The following is a 27,690-nucleotide window of genomic DNA, read 5'->3' as shown; positions in this document are numbered from 1 at the left end:
CTCAGGACCTTTGCACTTGCTCTTCCCTTTCCCTGGAACATTCTTCCCTTGGCTTTCCACATGGCTCCCTCTCACCTCCTTCAGATCTTTACTCAAACTTCACAAGAAGGATTTTATTAGCCCCCACCCCTACCCCAGAATTTCCTAACCCCCTTTCTTGCTGGATTTTTCTCCATATCACTCCTCATGGTTTAACAGACTATATAATTAACTTGTTCATTTCATTTATCATCGATTGCAAGTGCCACGAGGGCCAGGTCTTTATTTTGTCTGCAGCCAAAAAGGACCCACGGCTGCCGGGTGGCTCAGATCTTTTCTGGCATCTGGAGTACCAGCCCCACAGAGCTGAGCAGAAGACACTCAGAGGGTTTTTCGGGAATTATGGCTCTGCCAGGCAAGGCCACAATCCCACACTTCCACATGGTCAGGCCTGTCCATTCCAGGAGGGGGCTGGCCCTGTGTCAGGCTCTGAACAGATCCTGCCCTTTGGTTGAGCAGGGTCCGGTAGACTGTGTCCCTGACCTCCGTAAGAGCAGGAGATCCAGGCGTCTTTCTGGGGCCCACCCTGCGTGCCCCACTGGCCCTCTGAGTCTGAAGCAGGCTGGGTGTGAACGGTCAAAGCTAGAGGGTCTCTCTTCGTTGAGCCCCTTTCCACCCTCTTAGGTCATCTGCCCCTACCCTATCCCTCCTCATGGTCCTCTGCTGTCCTTTGGAAACCCAGTAGGGTCCCGTCCCGGGGCCCACCCCACATGGCCTGGCCACCCCACTCCTCTCAGTCCTGTCTTCCAAACAACCCCTCACTTTTCACCATCCCCACAGCTAAAAGTCTGGTCCAACAGCCATAGCTTCTCATCAGGATGTCCAGGATGTTTGCAAGAGCCCCCCGCTGGCCTCCTTGGCTCCCCAGCCAGCAGACAGAATTAACTTTCCAAATCAGCGTCCCCTGCTCATGGTTCCCATCACACGTAGAATGAGATCTGATTTTTCCCAACATGACTGGGCTCTTCTTCTACCTGTCTGACCTCATGCTGTGGGATGCCCTCCATTCGTGCACTGTGCTCAGCCAGGCCAGCCTCCCTCCCGACCCCCACACACCCCTCCTCCGCCCTGCCTTCATAAGGCCTTTGCTCTTGCCAGTCTCTCCTCAGGGGTGTGCTCCCCCCCAATCCTCTTAGCTCCTTCCTTCTCTTCATTTAGAGAAGCTGTCCTACATCTAAGGAGCACCCCCCCACCCCCCGCTGCCCTCCGCCTGCCCCCTCCCAGCTCTGAAACTATCTCAGGGGGTTGGTTGCTCGTGCCTCTGCTCACTGCTTGCTTCCTCCCCCTGAAACATCAGACTCACAGAGGTGCCAACTTTGTTTTGTTTCATCCTTGGATCCCCTGTACCGAGACAACAGTGCCCTGGACGGAGTGAGTGCTTAGTGAATGTCTCATTAGTAAATGAGCCAATGCTGCTAGAGGCCAAGTCTCATGCCTTCTGGAATGATCTCTGGCTTGGGTTAGGAGCCAGGCTCCCTCAGCACCACATACTTCCCTCTAACCCTGTCTGTCATGGCATACATGCTACCTTCCTGGGCCTGTTTCTAGGTAGTGAGCCCCTCTCCTACCTCCCATGTGGCAGGCTGGCAATGAGGATGAGTGTAACAGACCCGAAGTGGCAGCGGGCTCAGGCCCCGCCCACCGGAGGCAGCCCCGCCCACCTCCAGGCACAGCGCTACCCACCTCCCTGCGGGAGAAGGGCTCCCCACCTCTGGGAGAAATTCCATCCACCTCCCTGGGCCTTAGCTCCTCCCACTTCAGTGGGGGCTGGGGATCCTTCTAGAAGAAGGATCCCTGCCTTCTAGCTTCTCTAGGCAACCAGGTTAGAGCTTAGTAAAAATGAGAGACCCTAATTAGGATTAGAATCTGTTAGAGAATGATAGGAACTCACATCTTGCAACTTTCAAAAATGAAGTTTGTTGCTTGGCCTGAGATTAGCGTATTATAGATCAGGGTCAGCAAACCATGCCAAATGCAGCCTGCTGTCTGTTTTTGTAAATAAAGTTAGGTTTCCTTGGAGCATCTGTCTATACTCCAAGGACAGCCTGGAGTAGTTGGGACAGAGTCTTGTACGGCCCACAAAGCCTATTTACTGTCTGGCCCTTTATAGAAAAACTTTGCCAACTCTTCTTACAAATACTCAAAAAGTACTGTTGGATTAAGTAGGCTTAAATCAGAGCCTTGGAATCCTGCCTTGTTAACACCACCAGTTCCAGTCTTTTGTCCAGGGATGTCAAGTGAACCAAACACTCTGAGCTCTTCTCTCTTTAATAATAAAGAGTTGGAGGTATAGAATAGGTAGAAATAGTCACTGAAGAATCCTATGTATGCCCGTTAGTTAACAGACAACATTTATGGAGCACCTGTTCTATTCTAGAAGATGTTCGAGGCAGCCACGAAAGAGACAAAGTTCCCACCCCCAGCCCTTTGTGTCTAGCTGATTCAGTATTACATCCTCACTGTGGTCAACCATGAGGGCTTCCGGCGTGAGGCTCAGCTCTGGTCCCCCACTTGAACCTGCACCAGCTGGCCACATCTGTGCCATGGCCTGTCTCCCAAGGCCAGCTGTTTCCCTGCCTGGGGCCCTGGACGGCGCGCCATTCTTTACCCTTGATGTCCCCAGCCCTGAGCACAGGCTCTGGCCCAGAGTCAGTCTCAGGCTGCCTTTATGTCACCGCCCCCCACCCCGTCCCCGGCTCCTTCAAGAACCCCAACGCGGTAAGGGAGAAGGATGATCAAACGGTCTTTTAGGAATTCCATTTAAGAGCAGTGTCTCTGGGGAACTCATAAAAGGAAATGATGAGCATTGTAAGATATTTTTCTCCCTTTAAAAAGAAATCTATAAATTACATCGTGTTCCCTTCCTTTCTCCTCCTCGCTGCCCGGCTGACTGCATGTTCCGGGCGCTTTTCAATGAAACCAGGTTGATTCCAGGCTGACCCGGGAGTTGGCTTTGATGTGAGGAGTAGTTATTGAAAGAGACAGGGTGATCCATGTAATGAAATGCCTCCTACACTTTCCATAAAAGTGATCGGAGAGGGATGCTAGCCATTCTGCTGTGGGGGATGGGAGGGAGGCAGTACTGGGCTCTGAGCCGCTGGGAAGGGCACGGGGGGGGGGGGGGCGGGCGGAAGGTGGGCATGCTCCTGGGAAGAGAGCAAACCTCTTCTAGAAGAGCCTCCTGAGAGCCCGGAGCCGAGCTTTCAACCACTTCTGCTCGGGTGGCTTTGCTGTCCCAGGCGTCAAGGACCCTCAGCCCCTCTCCTGGAAATCCCTTTCTCAGGGAGCATTTTACCGTGTTAGTTTTCGCTGATTCTTGAGAAATTCTCTTTGGGACTCAATATGCCTCAGGTAGATTTAAGGTCACAGCTATTGCTTCAGGATTTTGAGTTGGTTGTTGGGGGAAAAAAATAAATCTCACTTATTGTCTCGGGAGAAGTTCCAGTCAGACACTGCCTGATGAGTTTCCTCCTTCAGTTATTCAAGAAATATTCACTGAGCGCTCATTATGTGTGGGGCACCGCGCTGAGAATAGGAACAAGTGGACAAGATAAGGGGGGAGGGGCGCATGGCCTCACAGAATCAGCAGGACTGCCAGGGAGATGTTTACACAAATAGACAAGGACCCCACAGCATGACAAAGGTGCTGTGCTCTGGGAACCCATTCAGGGGCACCGAGGACTTCCTGTAGGAGGTGGTGTTTCAGCCTGTGACCTGGAGGATGGGTAGTTCTTTATCAGACAAAGGGGGTGGGACTAGTGTTGTAGGCAGAGGGAACAGCATGCATGAAGTTTTGGTCTCTGGACAGGAGGAAAGGAGGGAGGCTCAGCTTTTTCCTGCCCTCTGCTGAGACAGGGATCTCTAGCTAATCCTGGCCGTCCGTGCTCCGGAGGTTGGGATGGACAGGACCCACCCCCAGAAGGGAGAAAAAATTGCATGCACTCACGGAGGAAATATTCTGCTGTGTCAGCTTCGTAATCTGCATCCTCTGGGAAGTGATCGATTTGCTTGCAGAGACCTTTGAAGTTCCCTGGAAAACAAGAGGAGAGAGGACACTTGAAACATCAGAGTTTCCAGGGGCTCAGCGCCCACTGGCCTCGTGCTGACTTCTCGCTCTTCTGAAGCTGGCTCAGCCCTCTCCCAGGCCCCTGAAGGAAGGTATCGCTTTGTCTGTTTGGACATCTGCCTGGTGAATCAAAACACACACACCCGCGGTGCTGTAGAGAGGATCTAAGGCCCAAGACTTCAAAACCCAGCCTTCCATCGCTGCGCTGAGGCTTCTGAAGATTAGCGGAAGCTTGACGGGCAGCAGAGGTTTGGCTCGGGGCTGGGGACTGCCGCCGAGGAGGCTGATGAACGGGTCAGTCCACCCACCTCTGTGCCCCCACTCGGCTGGGAGTCACCTCGCATTTTGCATGCCAGAGAGCAGATCACTCTGCAAAGAAGGCAGACCCCACATGGAGGATGACAAACGTTCCCACGGCCCTTCCGTGAGTTTGCAGAAGCGCCTTCCCATCAGCAGTGACTGGGATGCTCTGTGCCCAGCCCCCAGCTGTGCTGAAAGGCTCCAGGGGTGGGGGCAGGGAGGAGGTGGAGCCGCCCTGGGGGCTGGGACCTTGGCCAGGCCCTTGAACTACAACTCGGCTGGGCTCTGCCGCAGGCCTGTGAGTGGGGTATTCTCTCCTGCATTACACAGATGAAGAAACTGAGGCTCATGGAAGCTCCTTGATGGGAGTAAGTGCTCGTGGCCAGGAAATGATGGAAGTAGGGCTCAAATGATGCTCAAAGGAAGGCCTGTTGACTCTAAATCTTTCCTGGGGTGCTGGCTGAGAAGGTGAAGAGCGGCTGAGGTGAAAACACAACGTCACAGCTACCCACCCACCCCCCCACTGCCTCCCGCCAGCGACCACAAAGTGATCGAGCCAACTATTGAATGCAATGCAATCTTCTTAAGGACAGAATCGTGGACTAGAGCTTTCGAGCGAGCGGGTCCGCTTAGGGCCAGCAGAAACTTCCATCTGCTTCACACACCGTTGTACCCCGGGACCAGCCCAGCTACAGCCCATGTCGGTGAACTTTCTCGCAAATAACCGACCCGTGCTGGGCGATGTGGCAACAACAACCGCAGCTGGGCTGCCTGGGTCCAGCTCGGCATCACAGAGACCCCTGTTCCCTCATCTGAAAAGTGGAGATCAGAGTTCTCCCTTCGCCTGTCGTGGGGATTAAAGAGCGGACGCTGGGAAAGTGCTCAGTGCAGTGGCTGGCACGTCAGGAAAAGTGCTTGGGGGCATCCTTGTGAGGGACACTTGGACACCGACTATATTTAGCCACTGACATTTGGGATTGTTCTGTGACAGGAGCTAATATAACCTAATTAATACGGTCCTCGGTATGTGTTAGCAATTTAATTTCCCGTAGAGTCCTAAGCCTTCAGATCCCGTAAAGTAGGTTTCCTTGTGTCCTATAGATATTATTTAGGAATTTTAAGGCATTCTTACATATATGCACCTGCTTATATAGGATACAGGTGTACTCATAAAGATAGGTGTTTGAGACATTTCTAGCTATTCCATGTTACAGAGAAGTTGGTTGACTCCCCATTCGTTGTCTCTGCACAAATTCACCTCCTTTCCTGACTTCTGCAAGAGAAAACCATTCCCCAGAGCTCGTGGGGACTTTCGGTAATGGCAGTGAAGCTTCCTGGGATCTCAGGAGCCCAGGGGTTCACTTGAAACGCTCCCCTGGGGCTTGCCTCCTGTCCAAGAGTTCTGGAGGATTCCTCTTCTTGCTTGCCCAGCCTGCTTCCCCTCCCCGCCCTCAGGAATTCACAGGAGGTCTGGGCTCCCTCTAGGACTTCTTCCCTAGGTCCCACCCACACCCTTCTCTCCTGAGAAGGCTTTGTATCCGCTGCTAAGAGGATAAAATATCCTCCCTATTGTTCAAATTACAAATCGGTGTATTTGCGAAGCACTTTCATTTTCTCTCAATTCAATCTGACAAATATTTCATCAGCGCCCACCCGGTGCTGGGCATCTTTCTAAGGGATCTGTGCAGGTGGTGAGGTGGAGAGTGCGGTACTCAATGTGCCCCGAGGCTCCTCACTAATCAGGGACAGGGGGGCTCATGAATGGCGCCTCCACTCCTCTCCACTCCTCTCTCCCACACCCATACCTGCTCCCCTGCAGCCTGCCTGCTCATTTGCATGAACTGTGCCCTGTCATTCTTAGACCCTGGGCTCCCAGGGTGGGGCCGGGCGCAGAGGAAGGATCCAAGAGATGCTATGGGGAGGCTGTGCGAAGTCACAAGCAGCCCTGGTATCCACCTGCCTCTCTGATGCGTCCTGGTAGATGTGTTATAGGCACTGTACATTCAGCACGTCTAGTTCTGAACTCAGGATCTTTCTCCCTCAAGCCTGGCTTTCTGGAGGCCTCCCGTCGCTGCCCGTGCCAGCCTGAGCCCAGTTGTCACCACTGACCTCTCCTCCTCCTCGCTACAGGCTCCATCCCTCAGGACGTCTTATCTGCATTCGTGCTCAGTAGCTCTCAAAACGGTCAGTTCAGTTTCTCTCCATTGGCAGCAACACCCACGGGCAGGCCACCGTCCTGGCTTCTCTACATGACAGCCGTGGCCTCCCCACTGGTCATTTTACACCCACTCCTATCCGTCCTCACAGAGTAATCATAGTGATCCTTTGAAAATGCAAATCTGATCAAGCCATTTCTAGCTTGAAACACTCAGCAGTTTCCTGGGGCTCTAGGGAAAGCTCTGTGTCTTTAAGAGGCCTGACCCTGACCTCTCTCTGGCCTTATTTCCCACCTACCTCCCTGTCTGCACACATGCCATCTCAGTGGGCCTTCATGGATGCTCCCACCTGCCACAGGACCTTTGCACATGCTGGTCTGGCTGCCTGAGCTTCCACCACATCCTCCGTCATCTCCTTTCCTCAACCTTCCTCTGCCCCCCTTGCACTGTGCTAGTGGGGTGTCTGCTGTTCTGCTGTCCTTTCTGTGTTGGGGGGAAGTGTTAAGGTGGGTGATGCTGGTGGGAATGTTCGAGTAGAGAGGGAAGACGTGATGACCTGAGAGAGGAGGGAATGATGCAGGCGCAATGCCAGAGGGGATGAGGTCCAGGACACAAGGGCGAGGGTGGCGTCACATGGGGTAGATGGTGGTGTGTCTGCTGTAGCAGAAGGGAAAGCACCACCTGTGGGAGCATGTGCTGGGATGAGTAGACACGGTGAGAACCCCGACACTTCTCTTCTGATTGTTTCCATTTTCCATTTCCCATCCACGAGATGGGAAGCAGGATCATTACCAGAGCACGAGGAAGGGAAGGCAGGGTTGGAGATTTGAGAATGGAGGAAAGGAGTGAGATTTTTCTCCATGAGACGGGGAGAGAGAATGGACCAGGCCCAAGACATGAGGCACGTGTGTCTGTCCTCGAAGCCCCTTTCAGATTGTGTGGTTTTCTCAGGCTACATTTAGGGTGTGACTGAGTCTGGCTGGAGGGTTGCCTTTAACCAGGGTGGGGGTCTGTGGGATGAGCACGGGAGCAGGGATGGGGGAGGTAGTGGTTATGAAGATAGGCCAGACTCTAAGCTGGCGAAGGGGGCAGTGGAGAGTGCTGGGGTCAATGCACTAGAAGCCTGGGTGGGAGGTCAAGGAACTGTGGGAGCGGGAGGTTCATGGGAGTGAGCTGGAAAGCTGGGGCATGGGAGTCGGAAAGTGGGTGCTGAGGACTGAGACTGTAGAGGGGTGCGGTGATTGGTCGTGTCAGGGTCCAGGATAAGTCCATGAACTAACTGGGTTGGCTCAGGAGGTAGGGATGACAGTCAAAGTATCTAACAACCGGGAAGTTCATCCCGGTTAACACAGAAGTTAACACAGAAGAGAAAACTTAACATTCACTTTTACTTCCTGTATGCAGTCAAGTACGTATTAGGAACCTGCTTACCATGTTAAGGTTGATATGCAAAGGATTCATCACATTATTCTGATAAATCCCAAATCATTAGTTGGTTTTTAGAAACTATTGGTGTGAGGCTCCTTCAAGCTGAATGATGGCCCTGTCTGGATCACGATTTGGCACAGGGAGCCATACCAGAAGCTTCCAACACTTCTCTGTTAGAGTAGTACTCTGCTTCATCTCAGTGGGTACAGAATTCTCTTCTACCCTGTCCCATGCCGTACGCTTCTCCCAGAAGGTAGCCCTCCATCCCGGGCAACCCCGGAGGTGGGGAGGGATGCTCCTGGGGTTGGCGGAGTGGGGGGCGGGGAGGAGAAGAGCGGGGACCTCAAAGGTAGTTCTCTCGTGGGTGGTGGTGTGCGCCCAGCCTGGCCCGGCTGCTCTGGCTGCAGGAAGGTTCTGTGCTCCTGGGGCCCTGACCCACCTCCGCAGAGGCAGGTGTGACTGGGCCGGGCCCACAGCTTGGAGAGCTGCAGGTCCTGGGGCACAGAGGAGATGGGGTTCTCCGTGCCACCCCTCCCTGCTCTGTCTGCCCCAGCCAGGAGCCACCCCTCGTGGCTGCACGTTGTGGGGCTCATTGGTACGCAGGGTTTAGCAGGTAACAGCCAGCCACACAGGACTGGTACGTGCCGGCTGAGCAAGGTGGGCAAGGCCAGGTACCGGGAGGGCTGTCTGCCCGCTTATGAAATCCAGGAGGGCTGCACGGTGGCCTTGGACAATGAGGCGGGCCAATGTTTCACTCCTCAAAGAGTGGAGGGGATGCCCACGTTGGGAATGGGCAGGAGAGAGTCAGGGAAGAGAAGGCTGGGTGAGTTTCAGAGGGGCAGGGCTTTAGGTTATGGAGTGGTTATGAGGCAGTGAGCAGCAGGGAGGGGCCTACCACCTCAGGGGTGTGGGCGATGAAACACTCCCTATGAAGGAACGCGAGGGAGTGGTGTCCTCAAGGGACAGCCAGCTTTCTGTCAGAGTGAGCAGAAAAGAGGAGAGGGCGGTTGGGTGACTCAGGTGATTGGGCAACTACGTTCGGCTTAGGTCATGATGCTGGGTCCCAGGATCGAGTCCTGCATTGGGCTCCCTGCTCAGTGGGGAGCCTGCTTCTCTCTCTGACCCTCCTTCCTCTCGTGTTCTCTCTCTCATTCTCTCTCTCAAATAAATAAATAAAATCTTAAAAAAAGAAAAGAGGTTAGGAACACGGGGAGTTTGCTGACATCCAGACAAAATGCCGGGGAGCCCAGGGCCAGGGTTTGGAAGGCTGGGGGAGTTGGAGATTGAGTCAGACGGGGAGGTGAGCAGAGCCCTGAAGGACAGATGACTGGTAGGGAGGAATAACAGAGGTAAACCGGGGTCAGGATGCTATTGGTCCCATAGTCCCTGAGGTTGATGGTGGCAATGAGGTGGGAAGGATGGGCTGGAGACATAAGGGGTCTCCAGGAGCCCTTGGAGCTCTGTGGCCATGGACTCACGGTTCAAATAAAGTGGTGCTGAGGTTCATGAAGGGGAGGTGGTTCCAGCGGCATTTAATCACTTTGGCTGGAATTTAAATTTGGATGGGACACCCCAACAGTCAGTGAAGAGTGTGTAATCTTGCTTTCCTGGTGCCAGCCTAGAGATCTGCTGTATTTCTTCGTGGTTGGTGGTCTTCAAGCCCTGAGGCTCATATGGCTTCAGGTACAGATGGATCTAGGTGCTCAAAATTCTGGTATCTCTCTCCATCTCTGATTTTCCTCTCCATTGGCTTCATCCTTAGGTAGGCTTCCTTCCCCCAGGTAGGGACTAAGGGCTGCCCAAATGCCTGGCACTGGGGTAGATGGAGGGAAATCTAACCCGATTCCAGTCCTTTGGGGGCTCACAGTCTGGAGGAGGGGGAGAAGACAGCACAGAATCTACTAGAATGTAATCACACTATCTCAGAGAATCGACAAGGCCTATGGGAGCTGAGTTGTTCAGCTAACATTTGTGTGGCACCAACTGTATGCCATGCTAAGGACACAGAGGAAAAAAATATACCTTCTGTCCCCAAGGGCCTAGCAGTGTGTGGTGGGAGATGGATGACACGTGCTGTGGCGAAGCAGAGCATGTCTGGGAGCACGCAGGAGGGATGCACGTCCAGGTTTGTGAGTGTGCGTGTGCACGTGTGCATGTGAGTGCATACGTGCGTGTGTGTGTATGTGTGTGTTCGTGTGTGTCTCAGGGCATGATGAGGAAGTAGTTGGGGGTGAGAAGAGATTTCTAGGAATGGGATCAGCAAAAGGAAATGCAGGGAAGCGCTGGGCACACGAGAGGGGACAAACTATCTCAGGGGCTCAGGGAAGGGCCCCCAGAGCAGAGTTGGGATACAAGGAAGCCAGCAGGCTTGCCTCAGCTCCCGGGATCTGCTTGTTAGCTCCTCTTCGTAACTCACAGGAGCAGCTGGAAACCAGCCACGGTGGGAGGATGTGCACTGCGAGAACTGGCATGTACTGTAAATCGATGTCCCCTTTCCCTGCTCGGAGAGCCAGTTGTTAAATATTTGTGAGCACACCACTGCAAGAAGGGCAGCCTGCGAGAGGGGCTGGCTGGTGCAGATCCACGAATTCCAAGTGGGACTGGAGAGTTCCAAGAAGATGGGTCCTGTGTAGAGGCTCCCTGGGCAAGGGTGAGGGTGGGAGATGGTGGGCCACGTCCCCAGGGGCTTGTGGGCCAGGCTGAATGGAAGAGGGGGCTTCTCACCCCCCATTCCCCAGAAAGACATTGGCTTTGAGCTATTAAGGATGAGGCTGTAGGGGGGACTCTCCCACCCTTGAACTATAAAGGATTATTCCACCAAGGGAATCATGAAATCGCTACTGCACCCCGCCCCAAAGGACAGCAGTGCTCCGCCGACCCCAAAGCCAAAGCACTAAAGGCCAAGCCAAGACAGAAAAGCCAAGGGCTGTGCCTCGGGCTGCCGCAGCTCTGCCTCCAGGAATTTGCCCTCAGACTGGAAATTTCAGCTTGCAGGTATTAAGTAGTTTAAAGGAGGTTTCATCAGCTTTGTAAAAAACGCATTAATATCTCACAACACCAACTGCTGTCTCATTTCTTTGAGATACAATAAGCTCTTCATAAACCTGGTCATTAGGGGCTGAACAGACATATTCATGAGAAGCTGAGGGAACCGCGTGGAGCTGGGCGGGTGCACGGAGGGAGGGGGTGAGGCAGCGGCAGGAGGCTGGCTGGCTAAGTAATTTTTTAAGTGAAGCAAATGAAGGGTTTGGTGGGAGCTGCTTTCTCTGTTTTAAACCTTTGCTGCTCCTGGCTTTTTGCTTTGCTGGCAGGGCCCTCCCTGCCGGCGGGGACTGGGGAGACCTCGGGGTGGGTGGGCAGTGCCGGGCTCCTCCCCGGCTGGAACCCCAGCCCCCTGGCACAGCGCCGGTGACAGCTGGTGCTGGAGGGTTTGAAGCTGCCTGTGTGGTTGTCCGTGAATTTGCTCGTGCGTCCGTGCATTCATTGGATTGTTTGGAACGCCTACTATGTGCTAGCTCCCGTGTAGTCACCGGGCAGGGTGAGTGTGGGGTAAGGTGTCTCACTGCCCGCCGTCCGTCTCCGACTCTGCCCTTTCTGTTTGGTCTAAGTGCTCACCTCCCAGAGGTGCTGAGCCCAGCGAGAGTACTTGTTCCTACAACCTCCAGGTGTGTCCTGTCCTGATGCTTGTTCCCACAGCTACTTTGTAAGTTCTTTCCATCTGATGCGGGAGAAGAGGCTGGATTCCAGACTCGGAAAGATCTGCCTTCTAAGCCCGGCTCTGCTACTATTAGCTGTATGGCCTGGAGCTAATTATGTGACTTCTCTGTGCCTCTATTTCCTTAGCTGCAAAATAGAGATATTCATCCCTGCCTCGTGGGGTGATTCTAAGAATGCAATGAAATAGGAGACGTGAAGTTCCCTAGTGTGGTTCCTAACCCAGAGCAGGCACTCACTGAATGTTGTTTTACTTTTTCAAATGACGCCTCCTTCAGGAAGCCTTTCTTGATTGCCCTCGACTGGAAAGACTCCTTCCCTTTCCAATGGGTCTCTGCTTGTTTCTCAGATTTTTTAAAAAAGATTTTATTTATTTATTTGACAGACAGGGATCACAAATAGGCAGAGGGGAAGGCAGAGAGAGCGGGGGAAGCAGGCTCCCTGCTGAGGGAGGGAGCCTAATGCAGGGCTCCATCCTAGGACCCCGGGATCATGACCTGAGCCAAAGACAGAGGCTTTAACCCACTGAGCCACCCAGACACTCCTGTTTCTCAGATTTTAATGGGTATAGGAATCATCTGGGGTTCGTGTTAAGCCAGATGCTAACTCAGTGGTCTGGGGTGGGGCCGGGGACTCCATTGCCCGCAAGCGTCCAGGTGGCGCTGATGCTGCAGCATCCCCTGTGGACCACACTTGGGGTTGGGTAGCGAGGCTTTCAAGCACTTCGTATCTGTTTTGATCAGAGTCGGTGTTCTGGTATCCTTGGGAATAAGTAGGTAGGTGCAAGTCTGTAAGCTCCTAGGGGCAAAGTTTTGAGAGCTCCTCGAATATACCCTATTTCCCTTGGTTCTCAGATGCTCACATGCACATTCCAGTGTTTCTGAAATTGGAATGTGCCTTATAGTTGAGGGGTTCATTTACAGCAGTGTGTTTCTTTTCTCCTGAAGAGTCATTATTACATTGATGGGGTGTCTTAAAATTAATGATAAGGGCTGCATGACAAATGTTTATTGAACAAATGGACAAATAAGTCTGTGTGTGTGTGTGTGTAGCTGTGAACACACATGCCTGTCGGCAGGGAATGTACTCCACATTTCCATCCTCCTAAAAGAGATGAACACTATCTCAACTATTAGAACCCCTGGGGCACCCACAGCTTTTGCACCTTATTAAAACCCATACGGAAATTTGTGTATATCCCACGACCCAGCAATTTCTCTGAGAAATTTGCCTTGGAGAAACCCTTGCATGTAGGCCCTGGGGAGGGGTGTGTGAGAATCTTCCCAACAGCCCAGTTGTAACAGCGAAACGCCGGCAGCAACCCCACATTTCTACCATCGGAAGAATGATAACACCTTGGAGTATATTGATCAGACGGGATATTATACAGCAGTGAAAATGAGTGGCTCATGGCTATCCATGTCACTGGCGAATCCCACCCACATCACCCTGAACGGAAAATCAAGCTGCAGAAACGTATATAAAGTAGGATTCTATTTTCAAGAAGGTAAAAACTTGTCGTACCAGGCCGTATAGATTGTTTAGAAATACGCGTTTGGTAAAGCCCGGGCAGGCAACGACATACTCAATTCAAGAGAGTGTGGACCCGAGATGGGGGTGTGGGGGCGGCGGCAGGGAGGGCCCAGGATGGCTTCAGTGTGCGGAATGCTCTAGCTCCTAACCTGGGGTGGGGTATGCGGCGGGGCGGGGGGGAGTGTGCTCATTTTATAGTTATTTTCTGCGCCTGGCACTGAGCACCGCGTTTTCCAGGTCTGGCCACGTTTTACCCCGGCAGAGGGCTTCCGGGAACTTCCACAGTTCACGCCAAGCAGGTGACCACGTGACTGAGTTCTAACCAATGGGGTGTAAGCGGAAGTGGTGGGTGGGACTTCCGGGAAAAGGGCAGCTGCGCGCGGGAAGCACTCTTGGAGGGAAACGTTCTTGGTGGGCTTGTGGGGTGGTTGCCGCCTTGCACCGCGAGACCACCTCGGGCATGGAGAGCTGCACCACGGTAGAAGAAGCACGAGGCGCCTGGGCCACGCCGCCACGAAGCCGCACCAGCCCTGGGCATCTTACCTCCAGAGCTGAGTGATGGAGGAGAAGTAAACCACGCTTTATAATTTTAGTTCATCAAAGAAGCCCTGGGAGCCAAGCCTACTCCTAATGAACATAATCATACATTTAAAGTCGTCTTTTCTATGGGTTTGATATGAGACACAGTTTTAGAAGGCAACTCGTTGAACAACCTCAGTGCTCGCATGCAGCGAGTGCTCACTACGTATCTATAGAGTAATTGAACGGATGAATGAGTGAAGAGGTGTCTCAGTATTCCTCACTGCGTCCTTGGTTGGGATGACCTTCGCTGGCGATGGTGGCAGCTGTGGCGGTGGGTGAGGGAAGGCAGGGCATGGCTGTAAGCAGGCCTTGGACAAAGGGAGCAGGGAAGTGGAGGGGGGGGGGGTTGACCTCAGGCAGGAAGAATGTAACAGAGTCTGGTGAAGACCAGCAGGCCAGCTTAGAGACTGAGTTGGTGGGCGATGCTGGAGGTGGTGGTCGTCAGGGCCCTACCCTGTGGACTGATACGGGCCTGACTTCACTAAGACAGGATGGGGGAGGATCTGGGTCCTGAACTTAAGCGCCCTCATCCCAACTTTGTCTCCCCTACCCCATCTCTCCTTCCCACAGTGTTGACACTGGAACAGGCCTTGGAGACAGGAAGACCTCTGAAATGCTTCACAATGTGATGGAAAGCCTGTTCTAGATGAGGTTAAGAACCGTCCTCACAGGTAAGGAAACAACCTAAACCGTACTCTTTGAAGTAATAGACCTGTAGGCTTGGGTGTTGTCATAGGCCATGAAGGAATTTTCCCAAAATACAGTTCAATTAGTTCATTTCCTACTATTAGGGAGGCAGCGACGAAGGTCAGCGGTTAGCCTCAGAGTCTGGAGACGGGCTGGGTTTGTATCCCAGTTATACCACAGGACCTCTCTGAACCACAGTTTTATCTGTGAAATGAGGAGGCCGTGGGACCTGCCTGATAGTGTTGTGAGAATTGCCTAAAGCACCGTATTGAGAGGGCTCAGCGCAGTGCCTGGTACCTAGTAGATGCTAGGTAAGTGGTAGGTGCGAGTGCCTTCGCTGGGCTCCATGCTGGGGGGCACAGATGGATCACACGACAGTCCCTGCTCTCAGACAGCTCGCAGACTAGCCAGAGAGTGGTGATTACACTACCAAGATGTCAAGAGGGCTCCCTGGTGGAGGCACGCCCAGGCCGTATGGGAACCCAATACGCATGGGTCCTATGAAACAGGATTGTTCAGATGATTCTGTCAACCCCAGAGTCCCAGAGGCAGGTGGGTAACGAATAAATATTGTCATGTGTCAACAGCTCTGCGTTCATCTTGAGAGGCCTTGTGGTGTGATGGAAAGGTGGCCTTGCTTCTTAGGGCACTCGAGTTGGCTCCCTTTCTGTCAGTTGTTAGTCATATGAGCTTGGGCAAGCTGTACATGTTTGACTCAGTCTGTATGTCGGCCAGTTCTCGAACTTTCACTGAGTGCCTGCCAGGTATGGTAGTTGAACTGGGCACCACGATAGAGAGGAGATTGGTACAGCGGGATTCCCTATCCCCAACATCTGAGTCCAGGAGGCACCGGGACAAATAATTAACTTGCATGACTAGTTAAAGTTAGCACTTTACATTTAGTCCTGAAGAAACCCTTTCATTTCCCATTTAAAGGTTATGGGAATGGAGGCATGGAGGTGGAGGAATGCATCTGAAGCTTCACTGCCAGTGTGAGTGAAGGAGCTGAGATCGGACTCCAGGCAGTGGGTTTCTAGGTGATTCCTGCGTGATAGTGCTACAGCAGAGCGTGGGACGCTGGAGGGTGGGCAGAAGGGTGCGTGGCTCAGTCTGGGTGGTGGTGGGTTGTCAGGTGGGCTTCCTGGAAGAAGCCCCATCTCAGATGAGCCATGAAGGGTAAGTAAGTAGAAATTGGCAGATGAAAGGCAGAGCAGACAGATGCTAGGGAGAGGAGGAAGGGTTAACCAGAGACTGAGGACGGGATCCTGAGGCCAAGAGCCTTCGTCTTTCTGAAGGACAGATGGTTGTGCTGGATATAATCGTGTGTGTGTGTATGTGTGTGTAACCAGTTGGGAGAGATAGTGGCTGCAGTCAGATTACTCCAGGCCTAATAAGCCATTCAGAGTACGAATTTAGGAGCCATGGGGTGCCACGGGAGGGTCTGAAGCCGGGAGTTCCTGTGACCAGACTTGTGCGTTAGGATGTTGGTGCTGGTGGTCAAGTGGGGACCAGGCAGGAGGGGTGAGACTGGAAACCACTAACCCCGTCGGAGTCACCAGGCCCTCTTGCCTGGATCGCTGTGGCAGGTGTCCAGGGGAGAGAGGGAGGCGGTCCAGGCATGGTGGGGACAGGAGGGCTGGAGAGGAGGGATGAAGTCAGCTGAGATCTGTGTTTATCTGTCAAATGGGGACATGGCCCAGTCTTGCTTCCCTGATGGTGTAAGTGAATAAACGAAGTGAGAACTAATAAACCCACTTGGTAAATTGTAAACCTGGTGCTGAAGTGCAGGCTGAGCTGCAGGGCATCCTGCAGTGAACGAAATGGCTCGACCTCTTACAGGTCTCCCTTACAGACGCTCCCACTCCCTGGACACATCGTTGCTTTGAAGCTCACTAGTTGTGCGACCTTGGGCAAACCAACCACACCTCTGCCTCCTCTGACACACGAGCTAAGGCTATTGTGAACACGAACGAGATCATGCCGGAAAGTGCTGGATGCCATGCCTGCCATGTAATAAATGCTAGAGAAATACAGATCCCTACAGGGATAGCGTCTCTTCTGCTCCCCCATACACCAAGATCCTGGGGCCCGGCTGCCCAGACATGTCCCTCAGACATTTAGGTAGCTTTCATGAAGGTCTCCAATATGTTGTCCAGATTTCTCCATGGAGTGAAAAATGCCAGAGTCCTCTCCTGCTTTGTATAATCCAACCTTAAATTTCTGAGAACAGTTTTCCCCAAGCCCCCTTCGGTTCGTTTTCACTGCTTAGGCACATTCAATTCCATGACAGAGATCCAGGCCAGAGTGGTCAAACAGCATCTAAACCATAGACCCACGAGGACGTAAACGTTTTACGTGATGAAGAGCCATAGGACTGGGGATACCCATCCATGCACGCTCTTGTTTCCGAGCCAAACACACTCCCTCACTTGGAAATCTGCAAGACTCTGGACGCCTGTGGCACAAAGGGCAGACATCTGGAGAACCAGACATTCGCAGCTATGTTCAGTGGGACCCAAAGCTTTTCACCTTCTCTGCTCACGTGCTTCTCTCCCAGCTACTCCCATCTTGGGAACTCATTTGCCCTTGTCCCTTTGCTCACCTTTGCTTACAGCTTCTCTCCCAGCAGAATCCAGCTCTCTCCTCTTCTTCACCTAAAACAGTACCTGCTTTATTGCGGAGGGACAGCCAGGAGCCATGGGTGGGCATGCACAGGTAAGGTTCAAATCTAAGAGGCACTCACTTTTGGGGTTGAGGGGGTGCAGCGAGCACCTCCTTTAGTTTTGAACGTCAACCTGGCCTGGTCCTGTGTAGGGCAGGAGATGTCAGATCAGTACCTGGTCGAGTGTGGTGGTTTTCAGAACTGCCTCCCAAGGTAGTGAGTTGCCTGTCACTGGAGGCATTCAAGCCGAAGGTAGCAGCTGCCTTTTAGGGATGCTGAAGAGGGCATGTCTTTAATAGCTGGGAGGTAGAATAGATGATTCTGAGTGGGGGTCTTCTACTCCCTGGAAGCTAGGATTTTTTTTTTTTTTTTAAATTATTTATTTATTTATTTGACAGAGAGAGAGAGAGAGAGATCACAAGTAGGCAGAGAGAGGAAGGGAAGCAGACTCCCTGCTGAGCAGAGAGCCCGATGCGGGGCTCGATCCCAGGACCCTGAGATCATGACCTGAGCCAAAGGCAGTGGCTTAACCCACTGAGCCACCCAGGCGCCCCTGGAAGCTAGGATTTAAGGAGCCTTTCCTGATGGCACATCTCAGAGTTGCCTCTTTCCTTCCAACTCTGCTTTTACTTCCAAGACCACTCATGGGGCTGTCAGCCACAGGCTGCCTCATGACAGCTCCTGTACAGCTGGCCTGTCTTGTTATTTCGGATTTCACGAGTTTGTGTGTCATTTTCCTAGTGGCGTTCTGCACGCATCAAGGACAGGGATTGAACTGCACACTTTCCATTCTCCCGCTGGGTATAGGAGACCCTGTGCTATTCGCTGAGAATCCTCTTTGTGCCAATACTGCATGTCTCACCTGATTCAATTTTATCAACTGGTTGGGTAGGTTCTATTCATGAGCCCATGCTACAGGTGAGGACCTGGAGGCTTGCAAAGCTTGGTAAGTGTGAGCTAGTGCATGAATATTACCTAGTTTCGTAGAAACTCAGGACTGATCCTGTCAGAATGGCTGGGTGTATAGCCTTGGGCAAGTTGCTTAACCACCTTGGGCCTCAGTTTCCTTTCCGTAAAATGGGATAATAGATGTTACCTATTCCAGAGTTTCTTGTGTGGGTTAAATGCATTTAATGCACAGGTAAAGCTCTTAGGACAGTGTACGTTGTGAGCTGTAAGAACACGGGATCTGTTACTACTGTTGTCAGAGGAGTGGTGGGTCTTGTCATGTCTGGGAAAGAGAAGGGTCAGAACTTGAGCCTTAGTTTGGCAAGGTCACCATGTGGGAGCTTCTGATTCCTCAGAACTGTCTGCTCCCTATAAGAAAGAGAGTTCTGCCCCGGGGCGGGCATTTGTAGAAGAGGGAAGGTGGGTCTCCCAGGAGACTAACCGGCAGGACTCAGTTCCCTAGATCTTGATCGCCTTTGGGAAAAGTGCGAAGAGAGTTCTCAAAACTACAAAGCTAAAGACGAGACTTGGTCGTTATTGAGCCATTCATCGATTAAACACATCGGCAGCCGACTCCGTGCTAGAATGGCTCTCTGCTAGGGAAGCAGGGAGGGATGAAAATGCTGGAATCTGCTCCGAAGCCTTCAGAATCTGGGGGCGGGAGTGGGGATGGGGGGAGGACAGGGAGTAGACCCCGTGAGCCCCAGCCCCCCAGAGCCAGCCTGTGCACAGAGTGGGGGCCGCCGAGACAGTGGGGGCCGCCTCCAGCCTCTCCACCGCAATCCCCGGGAGGAAAGGATTCTGGGGAGGGTGAGGAAAATTACTGAGAGGAGTTGCAGCTGATCCAGACAACTCAGTGACGCCTCCGGAGATCAGGAGGAAGGCAGGTGTGTCCAAGAGCCTGGGGCAAGCTTGAGGCAGGGGGACCACCAAGCACTCCTCCCCCCCACCCCCACCTCCCCCACCAACCGCCAAGGCAGAGGGAGAGCAGGTTGCTGGTTGACTGCTAAGAGTAGGACTTCAGTTGCTGTGGGGGAGGCGCTCGCTGTTTGCATTTCTGTCACTTAAAACAATGTGGTGTTGTGACACTCCAGAATCTGAAGATAAATGTTTAATAAAAGGATTCAATTTGAGATGATGTCAGAACTTAATTGGATCCACAACGCAAGGAGGGCTTTGCAGGCCCTTTGGTTAGGAGCTCCTTGGGGGTCTGGTGTGTGTGGCACAGGCGAGGGGCTGTGTGGGCTGCGTGGGCTGTGTGGGCTGCACCCGCTGGCCCCTCCCAGCCTTGAGGCCTGCGGTCTGCAGGTCCTGGTGCAGAGGCCTTGCTTTTGGCTTCTCTGGGAGAGGGGCTGCAAGGTTCTGGCTCTTCTGGGCCAGGGAATCTGCATTTGTGGGATTGGGGCTACGGCCTGTGACCCAAGAAAGGGGTAAATGAACTTGACCTACCTCAGGCTCAAGGCCATGACCCTGGGTCAGGGGAGGACTCCTCAGAGGAGGCCAAACTTGCACAGGGGAACTGACTTGGAGCCCACATGGCCTTGAGTCCAGGGACATTAAAGGTCAAGGCTGCTGGAAACCGGTAACCGATCAGGTTTTTGGTCCCAGGCAGGGCTCACAGTCCACACGTGTGTACTGATACCCCTACGCTGGATGTCAGATACTGGTCAGGAACATGACTGCTGTCCAAGCACCCCCAAATTCCCCTTCTCCCTCTGCCCTCTGGCCATGCTGGCCCCTCTTCCAGGACTTCCTGGACCCCCCCCCCCCCGCCCCTAGCAAATCAAGGGTTGGAGCCTGACACATGGGTGTTTCCAGGATGCTGTCCTCCCATCAGATCCAGTGTCCATATTTTGGCTGGTCAGGCTGCCAGACCTCCCTACACTATCATCTCATTTCTAGCCTGTAAAAATGACAGCAGTCTGGACAGCAAGACGTTAGAGACCTAGTAGTCTGAGCTTTGGAGTCAGACCCCGCCCCCCGCCGATTCAGGAGCCACTAGGAGCTGGGTTAATAGTCCAGGCCTCCTCTGTAAATGGAGTTTATCACACGTACGTCAAAATGTCGTGAAGATCAAAGAACATAAACAATGTGGGTGTTTCCAGAGTATAGCGGTGGGCACTTTAGATCCAGACTCCAGAGATCCAAGTTCAAGCATCAGTGGGATATTTTTAAAGGGTGTCGAATGCAGAATTGCGAGAGTGAGATATCTGGAGCAGACTGTCTAGGTTCAAATCTCTGCTCTGACCCTGCTGGCCATGGCCTTGGGTGAGGAGTGTAGCCTCTGACCGTCTCCTTTGCTCTGTCTAGTACATGAGCTAATAAATATTTCCTGGGTTGTTGGAAGGATAAGTAAACTGATAGACTTAGGAAAGTATCTGGTGCAAAGAAGGAATTCAGCAAATGTTAGCTGCTGTTATGTCATTATTATGTAGAGTTCCTGGCGTATAGTAGGTGCTTAATAAATGGTAGCAGGTGCAACCACTTGGGGTCTAGTCCTTATTGGGGTTCTTCCTGGCCTTTATCACCATTTTTCCTTACTGTTTTTAGTTCCCCAGATCTCATAACTACTTGGAGGACAGAAGGCCACCCCATAGCAGTGTTTCTTCCCTTATCCCGCTACACGGGTTGGCATCTGTCTGGTTATTTGACTGGTCATATCCTCTACCAGGAACACGCACGTCCAAAGAACACCCTCTTTGTCTCCCCAAATGTGCCACATCCTCTACCCTCTAGCTATGGCACTACCTAGTAGACACCCATACATTCTAAACCAATGCATGAATGGGGTGGGGGGACCCAGCCCAAGGACTCCTTCTGTCACAAACTTGGGACAGGCTGCTTTTCACCAGTGGTTTACCAGCTGCAGTAATTTCATCAGTTACCTGTGCCTTTTTCCATTAACACTGCAGTTTCCAAAGTGCGTTTTGCTGATGCCCACCCAAGAGATGCTGGTAGGGGATACACCATACTGGGGTTCTGTTGTCAAATAGGTTTGGGAAGTGTTGGATGAAATGAGGTTGAACAGGTGTTTTTACCATTGGGCTTTTCAGAGCCTTGGCTCTGCTAATTGCATCATCAAACCCTGATGGGAAAATATAGTGCGCGGCCCTTCTGAGCCTGCGTGCGCTACGGACTGCGTGTGCGCATGTGTTGCTTCCGTCTCGCGGCGCTGGGTTCCTCCCATCATCTTTTGGGCAACACTGCACTGAATGAATCTTGGAATTTCTAGCTGTGCTTTCATGGAGAGCAGAAGGTCATGAAAAAGTAAGGTACAGACATTTCCAACACCTTTTAATACTTTGCGTGCTAGCGTGGAAGGCTTTGTACACGTTTTTGTGCCTCTGCTGTGTCCTGTTGGCATCATTTGACACAGCCTAGCACTCTGGCCTCCCGATGTGCCCTTTTCCCAGGGCACCTGAGATAGCCCTGTTGCTGTGTTTTTTCCTGCTCATTTCCATAGTCTTTCACAAGCTCCCCTTCCTCTGATTATCTTTTAAATTTTGGTGTCCTTGGGACTCTCCCCTTGGCCTGTTCATGGCTCCCTCTATAAAAGTTCCTTGGAGCCCCTCATCTTGTGGCTTCAGTTTCCCTCTGTGCAGTGATGACCCGAGACTCTGTCTCTCTCCCAGACCTGTCTCTTAGCCCTGATTTCATGGTGCACTGGTGTCCCCCCAGAAATACCCACAGTTACATGAGCCTTAGCCTGAACTCACTCCTTTTCCCACAGACCCCCTTCCCAGAGGCTCTCCCTTCATCCAGCTGGTTTCCCAAGCTGCAAACCTGGGAGTTGTCCTTGATTTTGACCTCTCCATCCCCACTCTGGTCTAACCTCTAATTCTCTAATTCTTTAACAGGTCCCGGAATCACCCACACCTTAGTCCAGCCCACCACTGACTTTCCCTTTCCACTGGACTCCCTCACCTCTCCCTCCTCTGCGCCCATTCCCTCCCTGCCTCCTGTTCAAGCTTCCACTCTCAGTTGACACACAATTTCCTCTAGGAAGGCTTCCTTCGGGTCTGCTTTCCCCCCTCCATATTCCCAGAGAGCTGCCAGCCCCTCTTCTGTTTCGCGCAGCCCCTCACCGCACTCTGCACTAGCCCATTCTGTAAAAGCCCTTCGTTGGCCAGTGTCCTTGCCAAGCCCCTCCGCGGGAGTGCAGCCTTTTCAAAATCTGTTGTGTTTACCATCACATCTAGAGGCAAAAGGTAGCCCACCCACCTTCTGTGTCTCCAGACGTGATTGCGCGCCGTGTGACCCTTGCCAGAGAGCACGGAGGGTGGGAGCAACAGGTAGTGGGGACAGGCGCATCGCAGTCAGTTTTGCTGGGCTCTCCTGAGTGCTGGTGGAGGGAAGAAGGTACAACTATTGACTCAGTGAGATTTGGGGCTTTTCTGTGGTTTGCGGAGATCCGTTTGTCCCTCACCAGCTGTGCTGTGAAATTGGGAACTTGGACATACGGCCCGGACCTACTGCACAGGAAAGGGCGGGGGGGAGGTTTTGGATCCTGGAGGCAGAACCTGTTTCTCCTTCTCCAGCTTCTCTCGGGCCTCCCCTCACCCCTTGAGCAGTGTCAGACGGGCAGCAAGGGCCTTTGTCACCAGGCACTGTGATTGGGTTTGCTTTCTGTCTCCCTTGCTAGAGGATGCCTGTCGTCGGAGCATTCCCGAGGTCTCCCTGCTGCCCAGCAAGGGGGGTGGCTTACACCAGGTGCTCAGCGAAGGTATGGGGAAAGAGTGAATGGAACAGTGTGCTCACAGCCCTATGCCCACGACAGAACATAAACCCCCATCTGACTGTCCAGGAGGGGAAGCGTTTGCACAAGGTTGGCTGTGATTGGCTGGAGTCTCACGCTGAGAAGACCTGGTAAGCAAACTGCATAGACTGGCACCCACTGTATACATTTTATGCATCTCATCGGTACCATGCCCACAGGGCCCCAGCTGGCTTCATGGGGACGGACTGCTGTCCTCTGCTGCCACTCTGTCCCATTCCCCTGGTTCCAGCCACACTCCAGCCAGTTTGTCCTTAACTGTACCAAGCAGGCTTCCTCCACAGGGCCTTTGCACCTGGGGCTCCCTGCCTGCAATGCCTTTACCATGGGTCCACATGGCTGCCTCTCTTGCTTCATTCTGGTCTCTGAACAAAAACTGTCTGACTGTCATCCTCTACTCCCTTAGCTGGATTTCTTTTGCGTCTTATTTAATCACTAGTTGATGTCCGGTCGCCTTTTTATTGCTTAGGTGTTGACTCTCTGTCTCCCTCGTTAGATGGGAAGATCCACGAAGGTAGGGCTTTACTTGGTTCATTCTATAAAAGCTCCAGTGTTTAAAACAGTGCCTGACACATAGCAGGTGCTCAGTAAATACTTGTGGATTACGTGAATAGATCTTGTGTGTGCTCTGATGTAGCCTTCTGCTTTCTAAAGAAATAATGCCAGCTGAGAAATCAGTTAAAAAGACTTTACTGGCACACTGCATTTAAAAGTGAGAAAATGTTTGCCCCTCCCCCTGCCCCCATTTATTCTTCACCACTACCTAGGTGGCTGGTAGAATTTTCATGTCCTATTGTCCTAACCCAGGGCTCAGAAAAATAGTCACCTGCCCAAAGACTCCAAATCGGCTATCTCCTGAATGACAATATCCTCGAATCATTTAAATTCTTGTGGCCCTGGTTTCCTCACATCTGATACGGAGATAAGAAAAGTATGTGCCTCCCAGTTTGCGGTGAAGGAGCTGATTTGGTCAAGTGCTAAGAGAAGAGGCTGACACATACGAAGAACTCTTTAAATGCAGTTTATGTTGGGTTATTCTCCTACTGAATTTTTATTGAAATTTCCCCATATTAGAATTCCATCCTTGAATTTCTGATGTATTTTTCATGCAGTTGCATTGGAGATTTATGTTAAAATAGTTGTCTTTTACTCTTGAGTTTATCCTGGTAAAGCTCTGCCACAGAAAGTAGGGCCTTATGATTCACTAGATTTTATTGTCTCCAGTTCATGTTACTCTGTCTTCCCGGTTAGTAAGTCTCCAGAGGTGAGAGTGTCACTGCTAGAGGGCTGCGTGAAGCGTTATGCCTTCTCTTTCTCATTTGGATCCGTGATCCATCAGAGATTGATTTTTTAATGTATGGTGTGAGGTAGGGGCTGCCATTCACATGGTCCCCACGTGCATATCCCGTTGGCACAGCGCCATGTGTCCCGCTAGTTTGGCCTCCTGGATTGTCATATCCCCTCTCATGACCGGTTTGAGTCTCCCATGTTCTTCAAGGCATAACTAAAATCCTGTGTCCTTCGTGAAGTCTTTCCTGACTAAGTCATTATTCAGTTATTGCATCATGACTTACTGACTTTCTACTCTTCTTTATATATTTATTTGATACTCTTTTCAGGTGTCATGCCGGGCCTTGGGGATGCTAAGCACTGGGGAGAGAGTGAATGAATCAGGGGCCATCCTTGCACTCACGACATACCTAGGCTGGTGGGAGGGCAAGTTATGGCACATGTGGAGGGTACCGGGAAGAAAAAGTTCTAAGAATCCTGGAGATGGGTACCGAGGACCTGAACCAAGGTGGGCTTTCAGTGACTTTCTCCCCGAGGAAGCCGCATTGAGGTGGGGACCTGAAGGATGACCAGGAGCTAGCTAGGCAGAGGACAAGGAAGTGGGGAGACCGATGTTTCCCCATCGCCTAGTCCTTCAGAGCACCAGGGTATTTACTAGTCTGTCTTTGTGTTGCATGCATGTCTTACCTGCCTGTCTGGATGGGTATTTCTTGGGGGCTAGGAACAGAAACAGTTTTTTAAAAAATTATTAGAGCCTAGCATAGGGCTGGAAGCAACATAGGTACTCATTGTAAATTCCTTGATGGTAGGTAGGGTTATTATGCCAACCTAGTCGTGTTGAGAGAGCTGTCATCTGGGCAGTTGCACGAGGAAGGACTTGGTGGGGGGCAGTGCAAGGGCTTTCGAAAGCAGACAGACCTCATGAGAACCTTGGCTTTGTCACCAGCTAGTTCATGTTGAGCCGCGAACTGCACCCATTTGAGTCTTGGTTTCCTCCCCTGAAAAAGATGTCGAATCATATCGACCTCATGGGCTTATTGTGGAGATAAAAGGAAGAAATCTGTATAAAATCCCAACCCTTGGTCCTGAGTAGGTGTTCAATAAAACACCAGTCTCTTTTCCCTTTCAAATGCAAGTGTGCTGTGGAGGGAGGGATATGGGCTTGGGAATTGGACGGTCCAAGGACTGAGCTGTGCCTTCATCGCCCCTCTGCTCAACCTCTCTGAGCCTATTTATTCACCTCTAGTTGGGATAATAGCTCCTGCTTTTGAGGATTTCTAAGGAGATTAGTTGAACACTAATGTTGAACACCTGCCTCCTTCTGGGGTCTGGTAGCTCTGTTAGCCGTCAGTCTAAAATTTAGAAGCCTGTATGTTTCGGCCGCTTGCTCAGAGTGTGAGCGTGAGAGCCTCGCGGTGTGTCTCTGGCCACAGCAGCTGACCGGTACACATGAGCTGCAAGACTGTCCCTGAGTTTTAGGTGGCCGGAAGCCGTCCTCCGTGGAGGTGGAGGGCAGAGCGGAGGGACAGGTAGAGTGAATCCTGAGCTGAGTGCTGGTGACACCTGGCGGCCTTTGGATGGACTCCAGGACTCTGGGCCCGGGCCACTGCCGGCCTCTCCTCTGTGACTTTGCTCCCTTGGGTTTTGGAAGGGCCGACCTCCCCTTTCTTCCCGAAGAAGAGCCTGCTGCCATATGGCTGTGTCTTCAGCTGGGCTGGAACCTGGGTGGAACCCAGAGGAGAGCAGCCAAGTGTGCCTGCAGGGGCCCCTCGGAGGCAGCTGCTCCTCCGCTCCATCCCAGGCTGCAGAGGCTGCCCCAATTTGCTGCCAGGTCTGCTCCCTGCCCTCTCGCCAGTGACCGGCTTTCCCCTTCCTGGGGAGACAGGTGGCAGCTATTTGGGCTGCGTCTCCCTCCTCCTTGCTGCTTTCCCGATGGCCACCGGGACTTGCCTGCCCCCGGTGCCGACTGACATTAAACCAGAGTTGTCATGGAGTGTGGATGTGGTTGCTGCTCCCGGTCTAGCCTCCGCTTTTGAAAGAAAGAGAGAAGCAACAGAATGCCGTGCAGATAGGGAGAAAGCTTAGAGGAAAGGGCTGGAAATTCACTCTTAGGATCTACTGCATGCCTGGCACTTTCCACAAAAGATCTTTTAAGAGTCTCATGACCAGTTTGGGGTGGGGAGCAGTGTCATTATTCCCATTCAGGTGGAGAAACTGAGTCCCAGAAAGGTTAATCACTCATTGGCCAAGATCACGCAGTGGCTGTGGCACAGCTAGGACTTAACCTCCGTTCGGTGAGGTCCCCAGATCTGTGCTCATTGCACTGCATTGGGGTTTTCCAGACTCTACTAGTGTAGGGTAGGGCTGTAGTAAATGCACAGAAGTCTCCTGGCTCTGCAGGATGACATATTTTAAAAAAGTCTGATGTTTGAACTGTAAAAGCATATATTTGCCAGGTTGCAAATTCCTTACGCATGCAGCCCGAGTTTACAGGTCTTACCCAATTGTAAATGTAAACAAAAGTGCCAGGGAACTGCGGAGTTGCAGTACTGATCGAATTCAAATCAACAGCCCCCATTTAAAGTGTTGGAGGACGTTGTTTCGCCCAGGCCTCTCTTGAGCTCATTATGCCTTGGCTGGGACACACCGAGTGATTACTCCGTTGTCGACCAATGTTTTCACGGTGAATCATCCCAAGACCCTCCTCCATAAAGGCCCTCCATTCGCCAGAGCCCGTCATCCACATTTGCTTCTCCTCCTTTCTATTAGTCTGTGACAACAAAGGGGGTACATTTCCTCCCCAACGATACTACTTTCGCGAGAGCCAAGTCTCAAGTCATCAGATAATTTCAGCGAAAGCAGTATTCTGCAAACAGAGTATTTCCATTGAACAGAAGAGAGAAGTTTATAATGGAGCCGATTTCAAGCCGAGAGCCGATCGCGGTCACTTGAAAGTCGGACCCGCCTGCCTCTGGAGGCTGGGTATGTTTATCAGCTGTTACAAATTAAATGGTATCACTTGGGGTCCTTGCTTTATACAAAGGCCGGCTCCCGTGCAGCGAGGGTGTTCAGAGGGGCCTCCGCAGATCCGCGTAAGCCAGTTATGCGTAAGTGGATTTTAAAAGATTATCATCAACTAGAGAACGTATACATGTGTGTGTACACATGCCCAGTGCCTGGACCGCGAGTCTAGGAAGGGAAATCCTCCCCTGCCTTCTGTGACTTTGCTCAGATTAGAGCAGCAAAGACAAGTAATTGGACACTTAGCTTTCAGTGCAAACCTTCCAAATCTGTTTGCAGAGGGCAAGCAGCTCGGAGAAGCATTCCCTTCCTGGCTTGATAACTTAAGGCAGGTGGTCCTCCGGGAGACAAATGAATGACTCTCAACCAAGTGATAGCAAACCCTGGGTCTGGAGTGAGGCTGACAGTTTGGGAAGAAATGTGTTCCCATGGGTTCACTTGAAGAAAAAGAATTCTGTGTTTTCTCCCTTTTCCTTGAATTAAACGCCCC

The 27,690-nt window shown here is 52.1% G+C and overlaps 1 protein-coding gene across 1 annotated transcript in view; it reads right to left on the bottom strand.

Moving 5' to 3' along the window:
- CACNG2 (calcium voltage-gated channel auxiliary subunit gamma 2) overlaps window positions 1-27,690 on the bottom strand; it is a gene marked incomplete at both ends in the record, with an annotated part of 108,607 nt that overhangs the window by 9,786 nt on the left and 71,131 nt on the right. The window contains one exon of the mRNA XM_080811782.1: window positions 3,986-4,069. Coding sequence (XP_080667908.1) covers window positions 3,986-4,069 — 84 coding nt within the window. The remainder of the gene's footprint in view (window positions 1-3,985; window positions 4,070-27,690) is intronic.

The sequence above is a fragment of the Martes martes genome (genome assembly GCF_963455335.1).
Source record: "Martes martes genome assembly, chromosome: 8".
NCBI lineage: Eukaryota > Metazoa > Chordata > Mammalia > Carnivora > Mustelidae > Martes > Martes martes.
Note: the sequence above shows the minus strand (reverse complement) of the source record. Positions and strands in the feature narration are given on the sequence as shown.